Source organism: Clytia hemisphaerica, unplaced genomic scaffold, assembly GCF_902728285.1.
Source record: "Clytia hemisphaerica strain Z4C2 unplaced genomic scaffold, Clytia hemisphaerica genome assembly, whole genome shotgun sequence".
Classification (NCBI taxonomy): domain Eukaryota; kingdom Metazoa; phylum Cnidaria; class Hydrozoa; order Leptothecata; family Clytiidae; genus Clytia; species Clytia hemisphaerica.
In genome coordinates, this window is record NW_027104098.1 from 52350 (window position 1) to 70223 (window position 17874).

Genomic DNA, 17874 nt, shown 5'->3' on the forward strand with positions numbered 1-17874 from the left:
AGATTCCTTTAATAAAATCTGTTTGTTGCTCTGAACTCCTAAAATTAAACACATGCAAAGTGAGTAGTAGTGTGTATATGACATTTCCATTCCAGCATGCTCAAAGTGAGTGACTCAAGGTGTGAAAAACAACTCAAGGTGTGAAAACAACTCAAGGTGTGAAAACAACTCAAGGTGTGAAAACGACTCAATGTGTGAAAAACGACTCAATGTGTGAAAAAACGACTCAATGTGTGAAAAACGACTCAATGTGTGAAAAACGACTCAATGTGTGAGAAAATAATGCTGAAAATGTGTGAAATCAAATATTCCAAACAAGACAAGTGTGAAAAACGACTCAACGTGTGAAAAATAATGCTAAAAATGTGCTCCCTGATATCTAATTTAAGCTATGGGTAAATATTCCATCTTATTCATTAGCGAGAAAAATGAGCTTCGTTCGAGTTTGCTCTAAGATCTGGACTTGGTTCACTACTAGAGGATTTCTTTACTCCCTTGGATTTATCTTTTTTACGCTATCTCTCTGTTAAACAATGGCAACACCAAATCAAAAAAGAAGTTTATCCTGTCCAGATGCTCCAAAGAAGAAACGATATTTCAAGAGCAGAATTTCAAGGTGGAAGAATGATCGAACCTTAAATTTCAATGTTGAAAACTACTTTGATCAAGAAGAGGAATTCTTTATCATAACTCAAAAACTTAGTGGGCAACATACCAACACAATCATTTTCTCTCCTGACAAAGCTGATCTTCTCATCGCTAATGTCACTGGTTATCTTTTGGAATGGAAACGAAAGAAGTTCAAGAATGAAATGCAAAACGTGTTTTTTAAGATCATGAGAGAAAAGGTATTGTAAGTGCGGCGAGAAATGTGCGAAGGATGTTTGGAGGACTACCCAAGTCAACTTCATCACTACTGTCTCACAACGGAGACTAAGCAATTTGTAGAAGATGCATTTTCGAATCTCCTTAAAGTGGTCGATGAAGAGGAAGCCAACGAAATTTGCAACAAGACGCTACAGATGAATGGTGAAATCAAATATTCCAAACAAGAACTCTTAGTTGATGAACAATGGGTCAGAAATTTGAAACAATTAATTTTAAAATATTTAAATTGTTAAATTATTTTATTACTCATAATATACCGTTACATAAAATTAGAAAATAAATAAATAAAGCTAATTTCTTCCAATTCACATCATTAACTGAAATCGCATGGCGGGGAACGCCTTCGGCGTTCCTTTTTAACAAAAGGAAATACTCCTTACTCCTTAATTCTCATTTATATTTATAAATTTCTTCTAGATTTTTGTTAGTGCTAACATCCTTGTCCTGTTACTTTTATTCTTAAACAATCGTAGCTGAAACTTATATTATAAAGCATCATATATATATTATCATGATGTTTCAGTAACCCTACCTTACGCTAAATGTTTGACCTCGGGTGAAATGATTGACCCAAAGAATAAAAGAAATAAATACAAGTATAATCTAATCAGAGAGAAATATATTCAGAGCTTTAATGAAAATACAAGTGTCCATTACAGAGATCGATTCGTTTCATTCTTTCATTTCATCATTTGAAAATTGAATTATTTGTCGATGAATCAAAAACCGACGTTTTTCAATGGCAAAATCCAATGCTTCTTCAAAGTCCATATCTTCTTCGTCTCTAACTCTTTGCAAAGTTTGCATGATGGCTTTATGAGTTATATTCTTTTTCATTGCCCGGAGAAAAAGGATCTTGTATTTATAAGTTTCATTAATTGATAAACCTTCGCATTCGTTGAACATGGTCTCCCATATATTTATAGTTTCTTCATCACCTTGAGATTGTTCACTGTCATCAGAATCTTCATCATTGGACATTGACTCACTGTCTGGATAATCCTCATCTTCTTCCTCTTCAGATTCTTCAGGGTGGGCTTTTGTAACATGGCGATTTTAGTTGCTTTTTGAGGAAAAGGTCTTTTCGCAATCGTCACATTCATACATCGTCGCCCTTGGTTTTTAAAAACATTATGAAGAAATGGAATCTTTTCTTGCCAATTTATAGGCCAAATGCAAGAGGAATCCGATATAGGGTTTCTCTTTAGGATCTTGGATGCTTCTTCTTCAATTGAATACGCTCATGTCTTTTTTTTTTTTCTTTACAATCGATTTGGGACTAAGCTAGCTTGATCTTATTCTACATTTCCTAGTCTATTTTATTAATCATTTTGGGACTATCACCTAATTTTTGTTTGGGATTACCTAATCCATATTAAAGATTACCTAATCTTTGTAATTACCTGATTCAAGTAAATCTTTTAGAGATTACCGAATCCCTTTATTAGATTACCTAATCCCTCTTTGGGACCAACTAATCCTCATTTGAGATTATATAATCCCTAGGATTTTTTCTTCCAATTCACATCATTAACTGAAATCGCTGGGCGGGGAACGCCTCCGGCGTTCCCTGCTCCGCCACTTACCAAAGGTTTTCCTTTTTGTTAAAAAGGAACGCCGAAGGCGTTCCCCGCCCAGCGATTTCAGTTAATGATGGGAATTGGAAAAATTAGCTTTAATTATTTATTTTCTAATTTTATGTAACGGTATATTATGAGTAATAAAATAATTTAACAATTTAAATATTTTAAAATTAATTGTTTCAAATTTCTGACCCATTGTTCATCAACTAAGAGTTCTTGTTTGGAATATTTTATTTCACCATTCATCTGTAGCGTCTTGTTGCAAATTTCGTTGGCTTCCTCTTCATCGACCACTTTAAGGAGATTCGAAAATGTATCTTCTACAAATTGCTTAGTCTCCGTTGTGAGACAGTAGTGATGAAGTTGACTTGGGTAGTCCTCCAAACATCCTTCGCACATTTCTCGCCGCACTTGCAATACCTTTTCTCTCGTGATCTTGAAAAACACGTTTTGCATTTCATTCTTGAACTTCTTTCGTTTCCATTCCAAAAGATAACCAGTGACATTAGCGATGAGAAGATCAGCTTTGTCAGGAGAGAAAATGATTGAGTTGGTATGTTGCCCACTAAGTTTTTGAGTTATGATAAAGAATTCCTCTTCTTGATCAAAGTAGTTTTCAACATTGAAATTTAAGGTTCGGTCATTCTTCCACCTTGAAATTCTGCTCTTGAAATATCGTTTCTTCTTTGGAGCATCTGGACAGGATAAACTTCTTTTTTGATTTGGTGTTGCCATTGTTTAACAGAGAGATAGCGTAAAAAAGATAAATCCAAGGGAGTAAAGAAATCCTCTAGTAGTGAACCAAGTCCAGATCTTAGAGCAAACTCGAACGAAGCTCATTTTTCTCGCTAATGAATAAAATGGAATATTTACCCATAGCTTAAATTAGATATCTATATCCGGGAGCACATTTTTAGCATTATTTTTCACACATTGAATCGTTTTTCACACTTGTCTTGTTTGGAATATTTGATTTCACACATTTTCAGCATTATTTTCTCACACATTGAGTCGTTTTACACACATTGAGTCGTTTTTCACACATTGAGTCGTTTTTTCACAAATTGAGTCGTTTTTCACACATTGAGTCATTTTTCACACATTGAGTCGTTTTCACACCTTGAGTTGTGTTTCACACCTTGAGTCACTCACTTTGAGCATGCTGGAGTGGAAATGTCATATACACACTACTGTGAGTGATCTGAACATTTTTCCTTATGATATATTTCAAGCACATTCATTGGCAGGCAGTTTATTTAAGTTTTTACAGACTTGTTTACATATAATTTAGAAAACTTGGATTTTTTGGTCACTGATGATTTACCTAGCAACAATCAAAAAAATTTAACAAGTACGCCAACCACTAGACCTGACGACGACGACGTTCTTTCATTATCACGGAACTTTAGTAAGTCTTTTGTAATGTCTATTACTATTGTAAGTTAATATTTTAAAGAAAGTTTTTTTTAATTGTTTGGGCCAAACTACAAAAATCTTTGCCAGAAAAATCTTACGCAAATTGCAGACAGCCTAACCTTTTAACCTTATCGGACAGTTTTTTTTTCTAATGTTCTAATGCGTAATTTCAAATTAGTCTAAGGGTTTCATATTTTTAAATATTTCCCTACTATAGGGGAATATTTGTTAAAACGGCCTTTTTCCGTCTTTTCTTCCATTTTCGATGTTAATGTTTTCTTTATTCGTGCTGCACATTATGACTAGGCTCTTCAGTCACGTGACTAAAAATAGTCGCGAAGATTTAGCGGGGAAGAAAATAGTATCCTTCTATCAAAATATGGCAGGGGTTTTTACCAGCTTTTTGGGCTTTTCATAAAACAAATGATTGTGTGTAAAGCTCAGAGGACTGCCTGAGTTTCTCTCGTGTGTGCTGAATTTATTTTTCCCATAAGGAGAAGAAGAAGGGTGGAGAGAAAGAAGCTGAAACACATGGAAATCCAATCCATTCCTATCTTGACTTGAGAAGAAGGTGAGCATAAATTTCTTTCTGATTTCCATCATGTATATATTGTCTAGATATTAATGGTCAAAACTTGGAAAAGCTTGCACTCTTCTCAGTGCCCCATTTTTAGCCTTGATGCCAGATGCTAAAAAGAAAACTAGATCATCATAATAGATGCTTTTACTCCCTGTTTACCTTTTTGTATGCCTCCCCTCCCTTGTATCTTTGTGTGCGCTCTCTGGGATCCTTGGTACGTTAGGACCCTGCCGACGCACCGTACTGACTGGTGTATTTGTCCGGTGGCAAAAAGTATCCTTTCGCTACACCGGACAAAATAAGTCCGGTGTTCGTTAAGTCCGGTGCGTCGGCATGGTCCTGGTACGTTTTGTGTGGTCCTTTTGTACACTTCCCATGGTCCTTTTTGAATGCTTTCAAGGTACCTTTTGTACGCTCTCCGTTTGTCCTTTTTGTGTGTTTCTGGGTACCTTATTGTGCCGTTCCCCGTATACATTATTGTACGTACCCCATGTACCTTATTGTACGTTCCCCAGTACCTTATTGTATGTTCCCTGTGTATATACCTTATTGTAGGTTCCCTGTAGGTTCCCTGTGTACCTTATTGTGCGTTCCCCGTGAACCTTATTTTATGTTCCCGTCTACCTTATTGTATGTTACCAGCGTACCTTATTGTACGTTCCCAGTATACCTTATTGTATGTTTCCCGTGAACCTTATTGCGTCCAACCCCAGCTGCTGGGAACAACGGACGTTAAACCGTGCAGTAAGTAAGTAGTAAGCTTATTGTATGTTCCCTGTGAACCTTACTGTACGTTCCCAGTATACCTTATTGTATGTTCCCCGTGAACTTATTGTACGTTCCCAGTGTACCTTATTGTACGTTCCTCGTGTACCTTATTGTACGTTCCTCGTGTACCTTATTGTACGTTCCCCTTGTACCTTATTGTACGTTCCCCTTGTACCTTATTGTACGTTCCCCTTGTACCTTATTGTACGTTCCCCTTGTACCTTATTGTACGTTCCCCTTGTACCTTATTGTACGTTCCCTGTGAACCTTATTGTATGTTCCCCGTGAACCTTATTGTATGTTCCCGTGAACCTTATTGTATGTTCCCCGTGAACCTTATTGTATGTTCCCCGTGAACCTTATTGTATGTTCCCCGTGAACCTTATTGTATGTTCCCAGTGTACCTTATTGTACGTACCCTGTGGTCCTTTTTGTACGTTCCCGTAAACTTCTTTAATGGCTCAGTTTATATGCATGGCAAACATAGCTCAAAGTCAAACCATCAAGCAGAGTCCCACCCTTTTAAAGCCTTTTTTTGGGAGATTTCAGCGAATGACCACACATTTGGCATTGATTACTGTAAAGAGATTATTTCCCATTATGAAATTTTGAATTTTTCTTTCCTTTCACATTCAGGTGCCAGGATTACAAATTCAACAAAGTTTGACGACCTCTAAAGCTGACAATACAATGTAACTTGCTGGCAATGATGTAATGATAATGTTGCACGTAATGAGAATATGAACAAAGATAAACATTCTTGCAATAATTAATTGGAGCTAATCTTTAGCTAAGGTTAATTCCCAGTCGACTGAGTTACATCGGGTTGCGGAAAAGGTTAGGATTAGGTATTTCTCGGCTGCCGGTTATCTGAGTTCCCGTATATATATTCCAAGGGTGTGTTTGCCCTGAGCTTATCTCTTCATCTGCAAGTTAAGCTTCAGTAAAGTAAAAATTTTACCATGGAATCTGACCAAATCAGTCTTGAACAACTCTTACCTATCTTTCCTGTTAACACTCAAAATAATGACGTCCAGTCCACAATTACTACTGTTACTGATCAAAGTACGCAACTTTTATCATTGGTCAATTCATTAGTCGACAGCCGCCTGAACTCATTTTTTGCTTCATCACAATCATCTTCAAGCCAACTGGCCAGCCCTGTCCTGCCCAGTACATCACAGGACAACGTTCTTCTCTCGACCATTGCGACGTCGTCAAGCCTGTCAAGTCAACAAGATTCAACTCCCACCACCAACACGCCACCCATGAATAGTTCTTCCGCCCTTATCAACGCCCTTCTCACGGCTAATAATGGTACCCTCGCTATGGGCAATCAAAACATCACGCTTTCCTCGCAACCACACCTTGCTGGTCAAAATCAAAACACTTTCAACTTTGTCAACAATTGCAACAACGAGCTCCCTGCGATACCTGCAAAAATATTGAAACAAATTAAGAGTGGTGAGTTTGTTGATTTTGATTTTCTTCTACCTTCCAACATTGGCCGGCCTCTTAATTCTGCTGTATCTCTGGCCTTCGATTCGGAGGGCAACATCTCTTTACAAAAAAACGATACTGCCATTCAACAATTTTCAAAGAAAGCCAAGGTTATTGACCTAAACTCCTGGTTAATGGCATGGTCCAGATTTTTCCAAGCTTCATTAGTCTTTAGACCCAACCTGGCCAATCAGATGATTGCATATCAGATTTATATTGCCCATTTGGCTAATGACTATTCCTTCTCTGGCTGGTACTCCTACGACAAGGCTTTTAGAACATTTTTGACCAACAACCCGGTAGCTAGATGGGATACGTCCAACCAAAATCTTTTTAACTTGCACCTCTTGGGTCACAAGCAGCCGAGCCAGTGTTATATCTGCCAGAGCAAGGACCATCTCGCCCCCCGCTGCCCCTCTTCTGCCCCCTCCACCTCTTTTGCCCGCCCTTCTTCTGTTTCTCAGACAGCGCACCATTTTCCTGCCCCACGGATGCCTTCTCAGCCTGGACCCCGCCCTCGCCCCCCATCTTTTCCCCGTGCTCAGTACTACCAGCCCTACCCTAACCTTCGTCAGCCCTTTCCTGCCCCCCAGCAAGCTGCCTCTGCCGCCAAACCTGCCAACTTCTGCCACAACTTTAACTCCAACATCCAGTGTCGACCCTCCTGTCGATATCTCCACAGTTGCCTCATCTGCAACTATCCCCATCCTGTCATGCAATGTCCCTACCGCCCCCAGTGATCACCAAATTCTTCTCAACCTCCCAATAGGTTCCTCTCTCCCTTCTTCCTTCAAGCCAGCTTCCCCTGTTAAACCCCTTGTCTTGTTTGAGTTCCTCGACGGGTATGACCCTGAGATCGTTGAGTTTCTTGTGTCTGGGTTCCTTACAGGTTTTCACATTGGCTTCCAAGGTCCACCACCAGTTGGCCCTGAACGTAACAACCTTTCAGCAGATTCCAACTGCGAGGCTGTCTCTACAGCCATCCTGAAGGAATTGAAGCGTGGGCATACTGCTGGCCCTTTTGACACCCACCCCCTCCCCTCTTTTTTTTGTTCCCCCCTCGGTGCTGCCCCCAAAAAAGATGGAACAAAACGGATCATCCTCGACTTGTCCTTCCCCCCTGGTTCATCTGTCAATGATGGCATCCCTGTAGAACTGACCCATGTCCAGTATACCCCCTTCGACGAAGCCCTTGACATGATCCGTTTGATGGGCCCTGGCTGCTACATGGGAAAAATCGACATCAAGCACGCCTTTCGCCTCTGCCCAGTCCACCCCGACGATTGGCCCCTCCTGGGATATTGCTGGCAGGGTAAGTACTTCTTCGATCTTTGCCTTCCTTTTGGTAGTCGCTCCTCTCCTTGCATTTTCAATATGTTTGCTGATGCCTTGCAATGGATCCTTGTCCGGAAATGCCTTATCACTGCTATCTCTCACTATCTTGACGATTTTATCCTTTGTGCTCCTTCCTTTAACGAAGCCCAGCTTAAGATGGATGTCGTTCAAGCTCTCTTCAAGGATGTTGGTGTGCCCGTTGCCTTGGACAAGTTGGAGGGCCCCAGCCAGGTGATGACGTATTTGGGCATCGAGATTGATTCTGTTTCCTCTTCTATTCGTCTGCCTACCAGTAAGCTTGTGGAATTGAAAGGTATGGTTTCTGCTTGGCGTTCAAAGAGGAAGTGTACTAAACGTGAGTTGTTGTCTCTGATTGGTTCTTTGTCATTTGCTTGTAAAGTCATCCGTCCAGGTCGTATCTTTTTGCGTCGTCTCATTGACTTGTCTTCTTCGGTTGTTCGCCTTAACCATCACATTGACTTAACTTCTGATGTTCGCCTTGACTTAGAGATGTGGTCTGAGTTTCTCAATTCTTGGAACGGTTCTTCCTTTATTCCTACACCTATTTCTCTTCAAGCTCCTTTTGAGATTTCAACTGATGCGTCCTTTCTTGGTTTTGGTTGTTTTTTCCAGGGTCTTTGGATTTCTGAGGCTTGGCCGTTTGACGTTTCTCTTCTCACTCACATCTCCTTCCTTGAGTTTTTTGCTATTTTTGCATCTCTTAATACCTGGCTTAAGTCTTTCAGCAATTGCCGCATCGTTGTCTCCACAGACAACGAGCCCACCGTCTCGGTCTGGTCATCTTCCTCTTCCAAGGATAAGTCTATGATGGTTCTCATTCGCAAGATTTTCTTCCTAACTGCTCGAAACAACATCCACCTTTCATTTCGTCATGTCCCTGGCTCTGAGAATGTTTTTGCTGATCTTTTATCTCGTTTGCAGGTCGAAGAATTCAAATCAGTCTGTCCAGGGTGTTGTCCCTTCCCGTCAACTGTTCCCAACTCTGTAATGGATCTCTTGGCCACGATCTTGTTGGGCTCCTGAAGGATTCTCTTGCACCATCTACTCAAGCTACATACATGAGTGGTATCCGTTCTTACATCAACTTTTGCGACTCACATGGCTTAATACCTTTCCCTAGTTCTGAAGCTTTGTTGTGTTTCTTTTCCGTGTTTTCTTTTAACCGTGGCATTGCTTGCAAAACAATAAAAGTTTATATCACTGGAGTACTACACCAAAATTCAATGCTTGGCTCAAATTTGCCCCTTGCCCTTATGCCCATACTTCACCGTGTCATTCGAGGCATTCGTAGACGCCAAGGAAATTCACTTACCCGCAGACCACGTAAACCCATCACCACTTCCCATCTTCGAGTCATTTCAAGATTCTTATTACTTTGCAGCCATCCCACTCAAGACAAGTACATGCTTTTAGCCGCATGCCTAACCGCCTTTTTTGGCCTTCTTCGTGTGTCCGAGTTTTCCTGTCCCTCTCAAAGTCGATATGACCCGTCAATTCACCTCATGAAGTCTGATGTTACCTTCAACCTCAACCACTCCCTAATGACCATCCGTATTAAAGGAAGCAAAACCGATCCGTTCCGCCAAGGTGTTAATATTAGGATTGCTGCTACTTCCAACAATATTTGCCCAGTGGGCGCTATGAGAAACTACCTAGCCCTTCGAAGTTCAAAACCGGGCCCCCTCTTTCAATTTCATGATGGTAAACTCCTCACCCGCCGAACACTATACGCCTTACTCGAGCAATCCCTCCCGTCTGTTTCCGACTTGAACACCCATAGTTTTCGTATTGGTGGTGCTTCTGCCGCCTTGAGCGCAGGTGCCTCCGACTCAATGATTCGCATTATGGGCAGGTGGTCCAGTGACTGTTACCTTCGTTATCTTCGTGTTTCGGATTTTGATATTCAAAAATTCACTGCTAATATGGCCAAGATATCTCATGTGTCGTCTACTTGGGACCCCGACAAGTGGTAATTTGTCTACAATGTCATGTATTTTTATGGTACTTGTTTGTTCTACCCGGTCTTTTTAGTTCACACCATGCTATTATTTTTGCTGAGTGCACTATCAATATATTGCTCGTATTAATTTTGATTGTCTTCACAATATCGCTTGCTTTATTTTTATTAATAGTAATAATAAATATAAAAACATTTCAATACGCTCTTTAGCTACCGAAATAATACTAATATGCTATTACTTTTAATAATAATTATAAAAACATTTCAATACGCTTTTTGCTACCGAAATAATACTAATACGCTATTACTTTTAATCATAAGGTTTTGTTTTCTGCCTTTTCTCGTCTCACTCTCTACCTTGTGCTTTGCCCTAGATAGCCCCCCCTTTCCCTTTTTCTTCTCTGCGGTTTTTGGGTGATGTTGGGGTGTTGGGTTACTACGTAACCTCTGGCAAGTTATTAGTCAGTTATCCAGATACTTATTCTAAGGTCAGGCATCCGTCGTCTACACGGACTTAGGGCGTACCGTCATCTACACGGGCTTAGGTGCTACCCGTCATCTACACGGGCATAGGTCGTACCCGTCATCTACACGGGTTAGGCGTTAAGTTTAGTCACAGCTTATCTTGATGCATCCCCAATGTCATCCCAAATTCCGTTTTGTACAATTTTTAATTTGCACTTTCATTCACCTTTCGAAATATAATTTTCTCTTTCGGCACTCCTTATGTCTCCTGTTTCTTTCACCCCTTTTGATTTGACCCCTTTGCCTCGTTAGCTTCTCATTTCGATCTATTACTTATTCTTGGAGACGCGGGAATTAATTGGAGCTAATCTTTAGCTAAGGTTAATTCCCAGTCGACTGAGTTACATCGGGTTGCGGAAAAGGTTAGGATTAGGTATTTCTCGGCTGCCGGTTATCTGAGTTCCCGTATATATATTCCAAGGGTGTGTTTGCCCTGAGCTTATCTCTTCATCTGCAAGTTAAGCTTCCCCTCCCTTCCCTGCCCCTTTTTATCTTTGTTTTGTTTGTGGTTCTGCCTTTCTCTCCTTTCTTTTCAGATCTTATCCTGCTATCAAGGCGTGGTCATCGCAGCTGCAGCGTTGGATCCTAATCTCACGGTTTTTCCCTAGGCAAGGTTTTTCGACCAGAGAGATTAGGCCATTTGGGATGCATCGAGATACCAATTAGTTTCCGGTTACCACGTAACCTTTGGCAAGTTTTTTGTGTTAGTTTATCCAGCTACTTGTTTATAAGTCAATTACCCGTCATCTACACGGGCCTAAGCTGCTCCCGTCATCTACACGGGCTAAGTTCGCTCCCGTCATCTACACGGGCTAAGTTCGATCCCGTCGTCTACACGGGTTAAGTTTTGCTCCCGTCGTCTACACGGGCTATGGTCTCACACCCGTCATCTACACGGGTTAAGTTCGTTCCCGTCATCTACACGGGCTAAGTTCGCTCCCGTCATCTACACGGGCTAAGTTCGATCCCGTCGTCTACACGGGTTAAGTTTTGCTCCCGTCGTCTACACGGGCTATGGTCTCACACCCGTCATCTACACGGGTTAAGTTCGTTCCCGTCATCTACACGGGCTAAGTTCGATCCCGTCGTCTACACGGGTTAAGTTTTGCTCCCGTCGTCTACACGGGCTATGGTCTCACACCCGTCATCTACACGGGTTAAGTTCGCTCCCGTGAGCTCACGGGCTAAGCTTGCTCCCGTCATCTACACGGGTTAGGCGTTCAGTTAGTTTAGGGGTGTTGGGTTACTACGTAACCTCTGGCAAGTTATTAGTCAGTTATCCAGATACTTATTCTAAGGTCAGGCATCCGTCGTCTACACGGACTTAGGGCGTACCGTCATCTACACGGGCTTAGGTGCTACCCGTCATCTACACGGGCATAGGTCGTACCCGTCATCTACACGGGTTAGGCGTTAAGTTTAGTCACAGCTTATCTTGATGCATCCCCAATGTCATCCCAAATTCCGTTTTGTACAATTTTTAATTTGCACTTTCATTCACCTTTCGAAATATAATTTTCTCTTTCGGCACTCCTTATGTCTCCTGTTTCTTTCACCCCTTTTGATTTGACCCCTTTGCCTCGTTAGCTTCTCATTTCGATCTATTACTTATTCTTGGAGACGCGGGAATTAAACCAAGGAACTCTATTGTTCCAAGATGTGATTTAATGGTCAATGATAAAATGTCATGGAGTTTAGTTTATCAAGACACAAATTTCACAAAAAAGTTTGCTGGAAAGTGTTGTAAATATTCAGCAATACTGTAACTAAATGTGACAATTTCAAGGTTGACAATTTGGTATATTATCACATAAATACTAATGTAACAGATGTTATGCACTGGAAATCTAAAATCTGTAAAGAAGGAGATCCATTTTTAAGTAACTTTTTACTTGTGGATGGTATAATATGGTGGTTTAAAATATCGATGACAAGGAAGTTTTTCATATGAAACTAATGTGTACAACATATTTCGATATCTCCCAAATTCATATTGCCATATTTCCATATTAGTCCCTTAGTAGACAGTCTCAAGATATTTTGGCACTTTCTTACTCAGATGAGTCTTAGAATAATATCAACTTGCAAAAGATTTTGTCTAAGATTTTATTTCCTTAATGAAGGTAAAAAACAATATTAGTTGAATAAATACATTTTTCTTGTGTCAAAATGGTTATCATTTGCCAACACATTATCACACATAATTCTAAAGAATACGTAGATGGTGTAAATGCATGCAATTTTTTAACAAGTTTTTAGACTTATATCATCTGTGAACATGTCTATGAAATAAAGACAATTTTTAGCAGGAATATGGTTAAATTTTGTTTTGCATCGGATATTGCTTAATATAAAGGCTTTAATAAATTTAAGTTACTAAGTTGGGGCTTTAGGATAATCTGTGGGGTTCGACTGCGACTACAATCTATGCTCTGAGCTATTGGAGGAAATATTTAACCACATCTTTGTGGCTCTTGTTATTTAATAGATTATGAATGTCGAAGGTTTTTTGAAAAAAGCCGAACAGTATGTTGAGTTCGGTAAATGTCACTAAACGCCAAAACCCACGTGTTGAGCTATTCCTCTCGCACAAGGCAATATTATGTAATATTGAATTCGGACAAAATTACACCAATATGATGCTTAGATTCTTTATCGAAACCGGTTATCAATAAACCTATCACCACCATTAACCTCATCTTCTGCACCCATCTCTGAATTCGATGATTTCGTTAAAAAGAACGCCGTACAGCTCGCGCACGCGGCCAAGCAACACGTGCACAAACAAATCAACCCTAACATCAGGTAACTGGTTGTGATCACCCAAAAAGCAAACACGTACACAGTTTTATTACAATAGTTGAATGGTTGATGAGGCGGGGGCGTGTAATTTGGTTTATATTTTGAATACACCCATATGTTTCCCGCAACGAACCACGTGAATAAAAACAAGTTTAATACGCCGTCAACGAACAACCATGCGATTGGACGCTCCTCCTCGTTGCTTTTATCGCTTTGAAAGATATCCCCGTTATATGTGATTCGCTGAATTATGATGGAGAGCATTTTGACGATACCGAATGATCCACCGACAATGAGATAGATTGGAATGAAAGGTTCGATCGGACAAACATCTTTGTATGACACTCCTATAGAAATAAATTAAAGTTATTACAATTTTGATAACATATTTTTAAGAGTGGGGAAACTTTTGAAACTGACAGCCATAGCCGATAGGCTATATTTATATTGAGTTATCTTTGGTATGGCGTGGTATTTCAGATATCAATGGTATTTAGATTTTTCATATATTTGAATTCACATTAAGACAATATCATAACCTTAACAATCACAGTTTATAGCCTACAAGGCATCTTCCAGGCACAAATTTTTTTTCCCCAGTGATTTTCAGATTTTTGAGACTTAATGAACTTTCAACTGAAACAGACATGTCCTCGGCCATAAAAAAGGAATGAATGTTCCGTTCAAATCTTAGGTAGTAGTCGATCGTGGTAAATATGGACATCGTGTTAAATAAATTAAAGTCCGTTTATTGCCATGTGACAGCTATAAGAAAGTTGAATGCTAGCATTGTCCTTACCAATAACGACCATAGACATTGGTAAAGCCAACAACATCATCAGCATTAATGTGCAACCAACTAAAAATATAAAGCAATACTTCAAGTTTTACTATCAATCAATTTTTTACCGTGAAAAGCACAGCTCAAAATCATATATTTACGCTGTGCCGACGAATCGAGATTCTATTCATCGCGCAATCAGCGAAGACAAAAGTAACCATGACGACCATCCAAGATCTTGGATGAGCGTCATAGTCGATATTTTTATTCCTGTCGTTGAAAACACAACTTACAAAAAGTCATCAATGCTTTGTAAAAATAGTCAGTGATAGAGAATCATAACATAAAGTCTGTCTATTATTTCGATTCAATTAAAATGACATTTCCATAATTAAAAGTTTAGTAATTACTGTTATACATTTGGGGATCATGTAAAAGATTTCTTTCGAAATAAACTCATTTCAACTACACTTGGAGGTTTCTGGGGAATTCGTAAATAGTAAACTGCATACTGATACAGTCTGCTAGACATTAATATGGTAATATTTGCTCTTCATCTTTGATTTTCTCTACAGTGATTAGATTGACACATGCGCGATAAAATTTCTATTATTTGTCTTCAGAGGTTACTATTTTCTTTGAAAACTTAACCTCTGATACTCAGGGTATCAATTTTTTTGTAATAATAAAATTGATCTTTAGGCACCCCCATCTCCCATGTACACAACAATGTTGAAATATATAAGAAGAAAACATTTGAAATTTGAACAAATTGAATAGATACCATTCAAGCTCCAGATCATTCCTCTGTTTTTTTTAAATTGCCTTTTTAAGCATTTCTTGAAATCTTTAATTTATTCAGAAACTTTCGAAATGTTTCAAGCAACCCTACATCTTTCCTTCAACTGTAAAAAGCTTTCCTCGAAAATCTTCACGAATCACACATGTCATGTCTTATACTAAAAGTGTATTTTATTCAATGTCAATACTTTCTTTGAATTTAAAAATTTCGCCAGCTGTGATAACATGAAGCCCACACAAGGCTAATGTATTAATTTTCCTTGACGTTATTTAGTTTTGCCATTTTCTCATCTGTGAGACACAACATCAATTTATTTTATCGAAATAAGGCGTAGATATTTTCATTATACAATCTTCCACTTCAAACTTTGGATCTCAAGGACCACCTCTTTCAAACTACTGACTCTATATGAATTTCAGACCACTACAAATCCCAGGTAGTATATATAAGGAGTATGAATCCGTTAGTGGATGCCAGCAGCTTACTGATTCTACTCATTCAAATGTAGTATTCAAAGTGAATAGGATTTTCGTCAAAAATTTCAAGCAATTGAAGTGTACCCTTTTATTGGAAATCTGATTGCTATCCGAAAATTAAGGGTCCTGACCATAGTGAATTTCTCACATTTGCATTTACAAAATACAGATTTCTGCCTGATGTAACCAACAAAACTACATGTTTTTTTTATTAGAACACCTAACATTTAGCTGAGCCTTGATGTGCTTATTTTTTTGTTTTTTTTTTGGCAGTTTCATCCTAAAATGTTCATAAATGCGTTCTTAATTTTTCAGACTACTCTAAATCGACATTATCATGCAAAATTACATTTAAAATTGGTAAAATTTGGACAATATTTGACTCTCGATTATAGAAAATCCATCCCTAAGTTCGGTTATAACTGCTTGAAAAGAGGAAAAAATTGTAGTTTTTTGTCATTTTTTTCCAAACTGAGGCTGGGCATGTTCTTATGTTGTTCTTAATTTTTCGACGAATTTCTGCCTCGATGTTCTTATAAACTGGGTTCTAATTAAAAGAAAACGTGCATGTGATAAATATTCTTTTAGGCCAACTATTCCTGAATCTGAAAATTTAAAAATCGCATAAAGTATATGGAAATATCACATTTTCAATATTTTTCCAGGATTGGAAGTCTTTTATTTCGCCCAGTGTTGGATATAGAGACCAAAAATGACGATTTATAACTCAAACTGGGTATTACAGGAGGGCTTCGCCCTCCTACTCCTACATAGCCCATGTCTGATCATATACGACATTGGTACTTTTAAAAAAGGTTAATCTGAAATAATCTATACGTTTCAATGAAATTTTAACCGCCTCCTCTAACTATTTACCTTTGCTCAAGAATATCAAACCAATCATTTTCAAGTGATTCCACGAATTGCTCTCTGGTTCTTTTTCTTCTTTAAATTGTCCAAAAATGGAGTCGTAAGTTTGGACAAGAGAACTATTATCATCATCATAAAAGATACTATCTTGATGGTGTTGAAGTTCTTGTGTTTTCTTACTGAGGGCGAAGATATCGAGTGTCAAAGGCTGTTGTTGACGTCTTTCTGGACTTTCGAGGAATGTATAGAATGGACTGAAGGAATATTTGGGTTCTAATTTACTTTTGTTGGTGTCTAATCCGTTGGTCTTCTCCATTTACCTGTTGATAAAAAGATTTTTTTAAGAGATCCAGGGTACTGTCTAGTAGATCTTATCTGATTCCTAATTGAAAATAATAAATTTCAGAATGAATCATCATTTCCTTGTGCACGATTTAAATTACAAGCTTGTCTCTAGTGAAGATGCTTGTTTACCGTTTTCATTTACCTTTTTTATTACTATATCATTACTTTAACCAAATTTGAGAAGCAATAGACCTTTTCATAAATTACGTTACGAACATCACTTGCCTCGTTTTGAAATTATTGCCATGGTGATTACTCCCAGTGGATTTTATTAAAACTACTTTCTGTTCATAAAAAAATTATTCAATGTCTCAAGGGACATAATCACCATGGTAATTGTTTGAATACGAGGCAAGTGATGTTCGTGACGTAATTTATGAAAAGGTCTATAAGACGACCCGATTGTAGAAAACACAAAGCTGCGGTATACTGTACACAACAATTATGTACGAAAATTACTTACAATAATCTACAATGGGTCCATGAACTTCGATAGGTTCGAGTTGACGAGTTATTTCAAATAAACCGAGTTGCCGAAAGCTTTTCCCTCTTTCAGCAACATTTTAATGCGACTTAACTTCATGGATCTACCATTTTAATTTTTTTTCGCGTTTAAAGAGATTTTTCAAAACATTGGTTTTGCTTTTTTTGTTTGATTTGTTTTGTTTACCAGCGATTCATTTATTTTTCGTTCTCGAATTAATGCCGAATAATTTGTCTGAAAGTTTATCAACTCAATAAAAGAATTGAAGTGTTGGAAAGGACCTACGGGGGACCTACATACACGTACAATGAAAACGGTCAATTGCAACCATTGGTAAATTTCTAGAACCTTTTGGAAACCCACGAATTCTTTGGTGTCAAGACAAGATTAGGGTGCCAAAGCTATTAAAGGGGTAAAATGGAGATTTGACCTTAGTTCTTTTAGTTTCATAAGAGGCAGGGGTCCCGTCCTGTAATTTTGTACAGAACGAGCTCGGGCTATTTACAGTAGGAAATTTGAATTTAGCGCAGTCCTTTCTTACTTAAATTTAAAAAAGTTATTTTTTTTTCTTTAAGAAGGTCTGACCAGTAAAATGAAATAGCTGTACTTTGTTTCAACTGTCGTTTGGAGCTGGGAAATTCAAACTCTTATCACACCCTAAATTAGTAAACTAGTCAGTTATTACTTATAACCTTATAATAAAACTGTCAAGGAAAATAACCCACTAGAAGCTACTTC

The 17874-nt window shown here is 38.6% G+C and overlaps 1 protein-coding gene across 1 annotated transcript; it reads right to left on the reverse strand.

The window, feature by feature from the left end:
* Window positions 1–13016: 13016 nt before the first annotated feature.
* On the reverse strand, window positions 13017–17272 carry LOC136812892 (transmembrane protein 272-like). Its single transcript, XM_067069418.1, has 4 exons — window positions 17116–17272; window positions 16314–16627; window positions 14178–14237; window positions 13017–13725 (listed from the first exon to the last, which is right to left on the reverse strand). The coding sequence occupies exons 2-4, from the start codon at window positions 16621–16623 to the stop codon at window positions 13229–13231; spliced, it is 867 nt and encodes a 288-aa protein (XP_066925519.1). The 5' UTR covers window positions 16624–16627; window positions 17116–17272; the 3' UTR covers window positions 13017–13228.
* Between the last annotated feature and the right edge of the window lie 602 nt (window positions 17273–17874).

Coding starts and splice junctions, on each gene's coding strand:
- LOC136812892 (XM_067069418.1), bottom strand. CDS start 16,623: ATGGAGAAGACCAACGGATTAGACACCAACAAAAGTAAATTAGAACCC. Junction 14,238..16,313: donor TTTGATATTCTTGAGCAAAG/GTAAATAGTTAG, acceptor TTATATTTTTAG/TTGGTTGCACATTAATGCTG. Junction 13,726..14,177: donor AATGTCTATGGTCGTTATTG/GTAAGGACAATG, acceptor TTATTTCTATAG/GAGTGTCATACAAAGATGTT.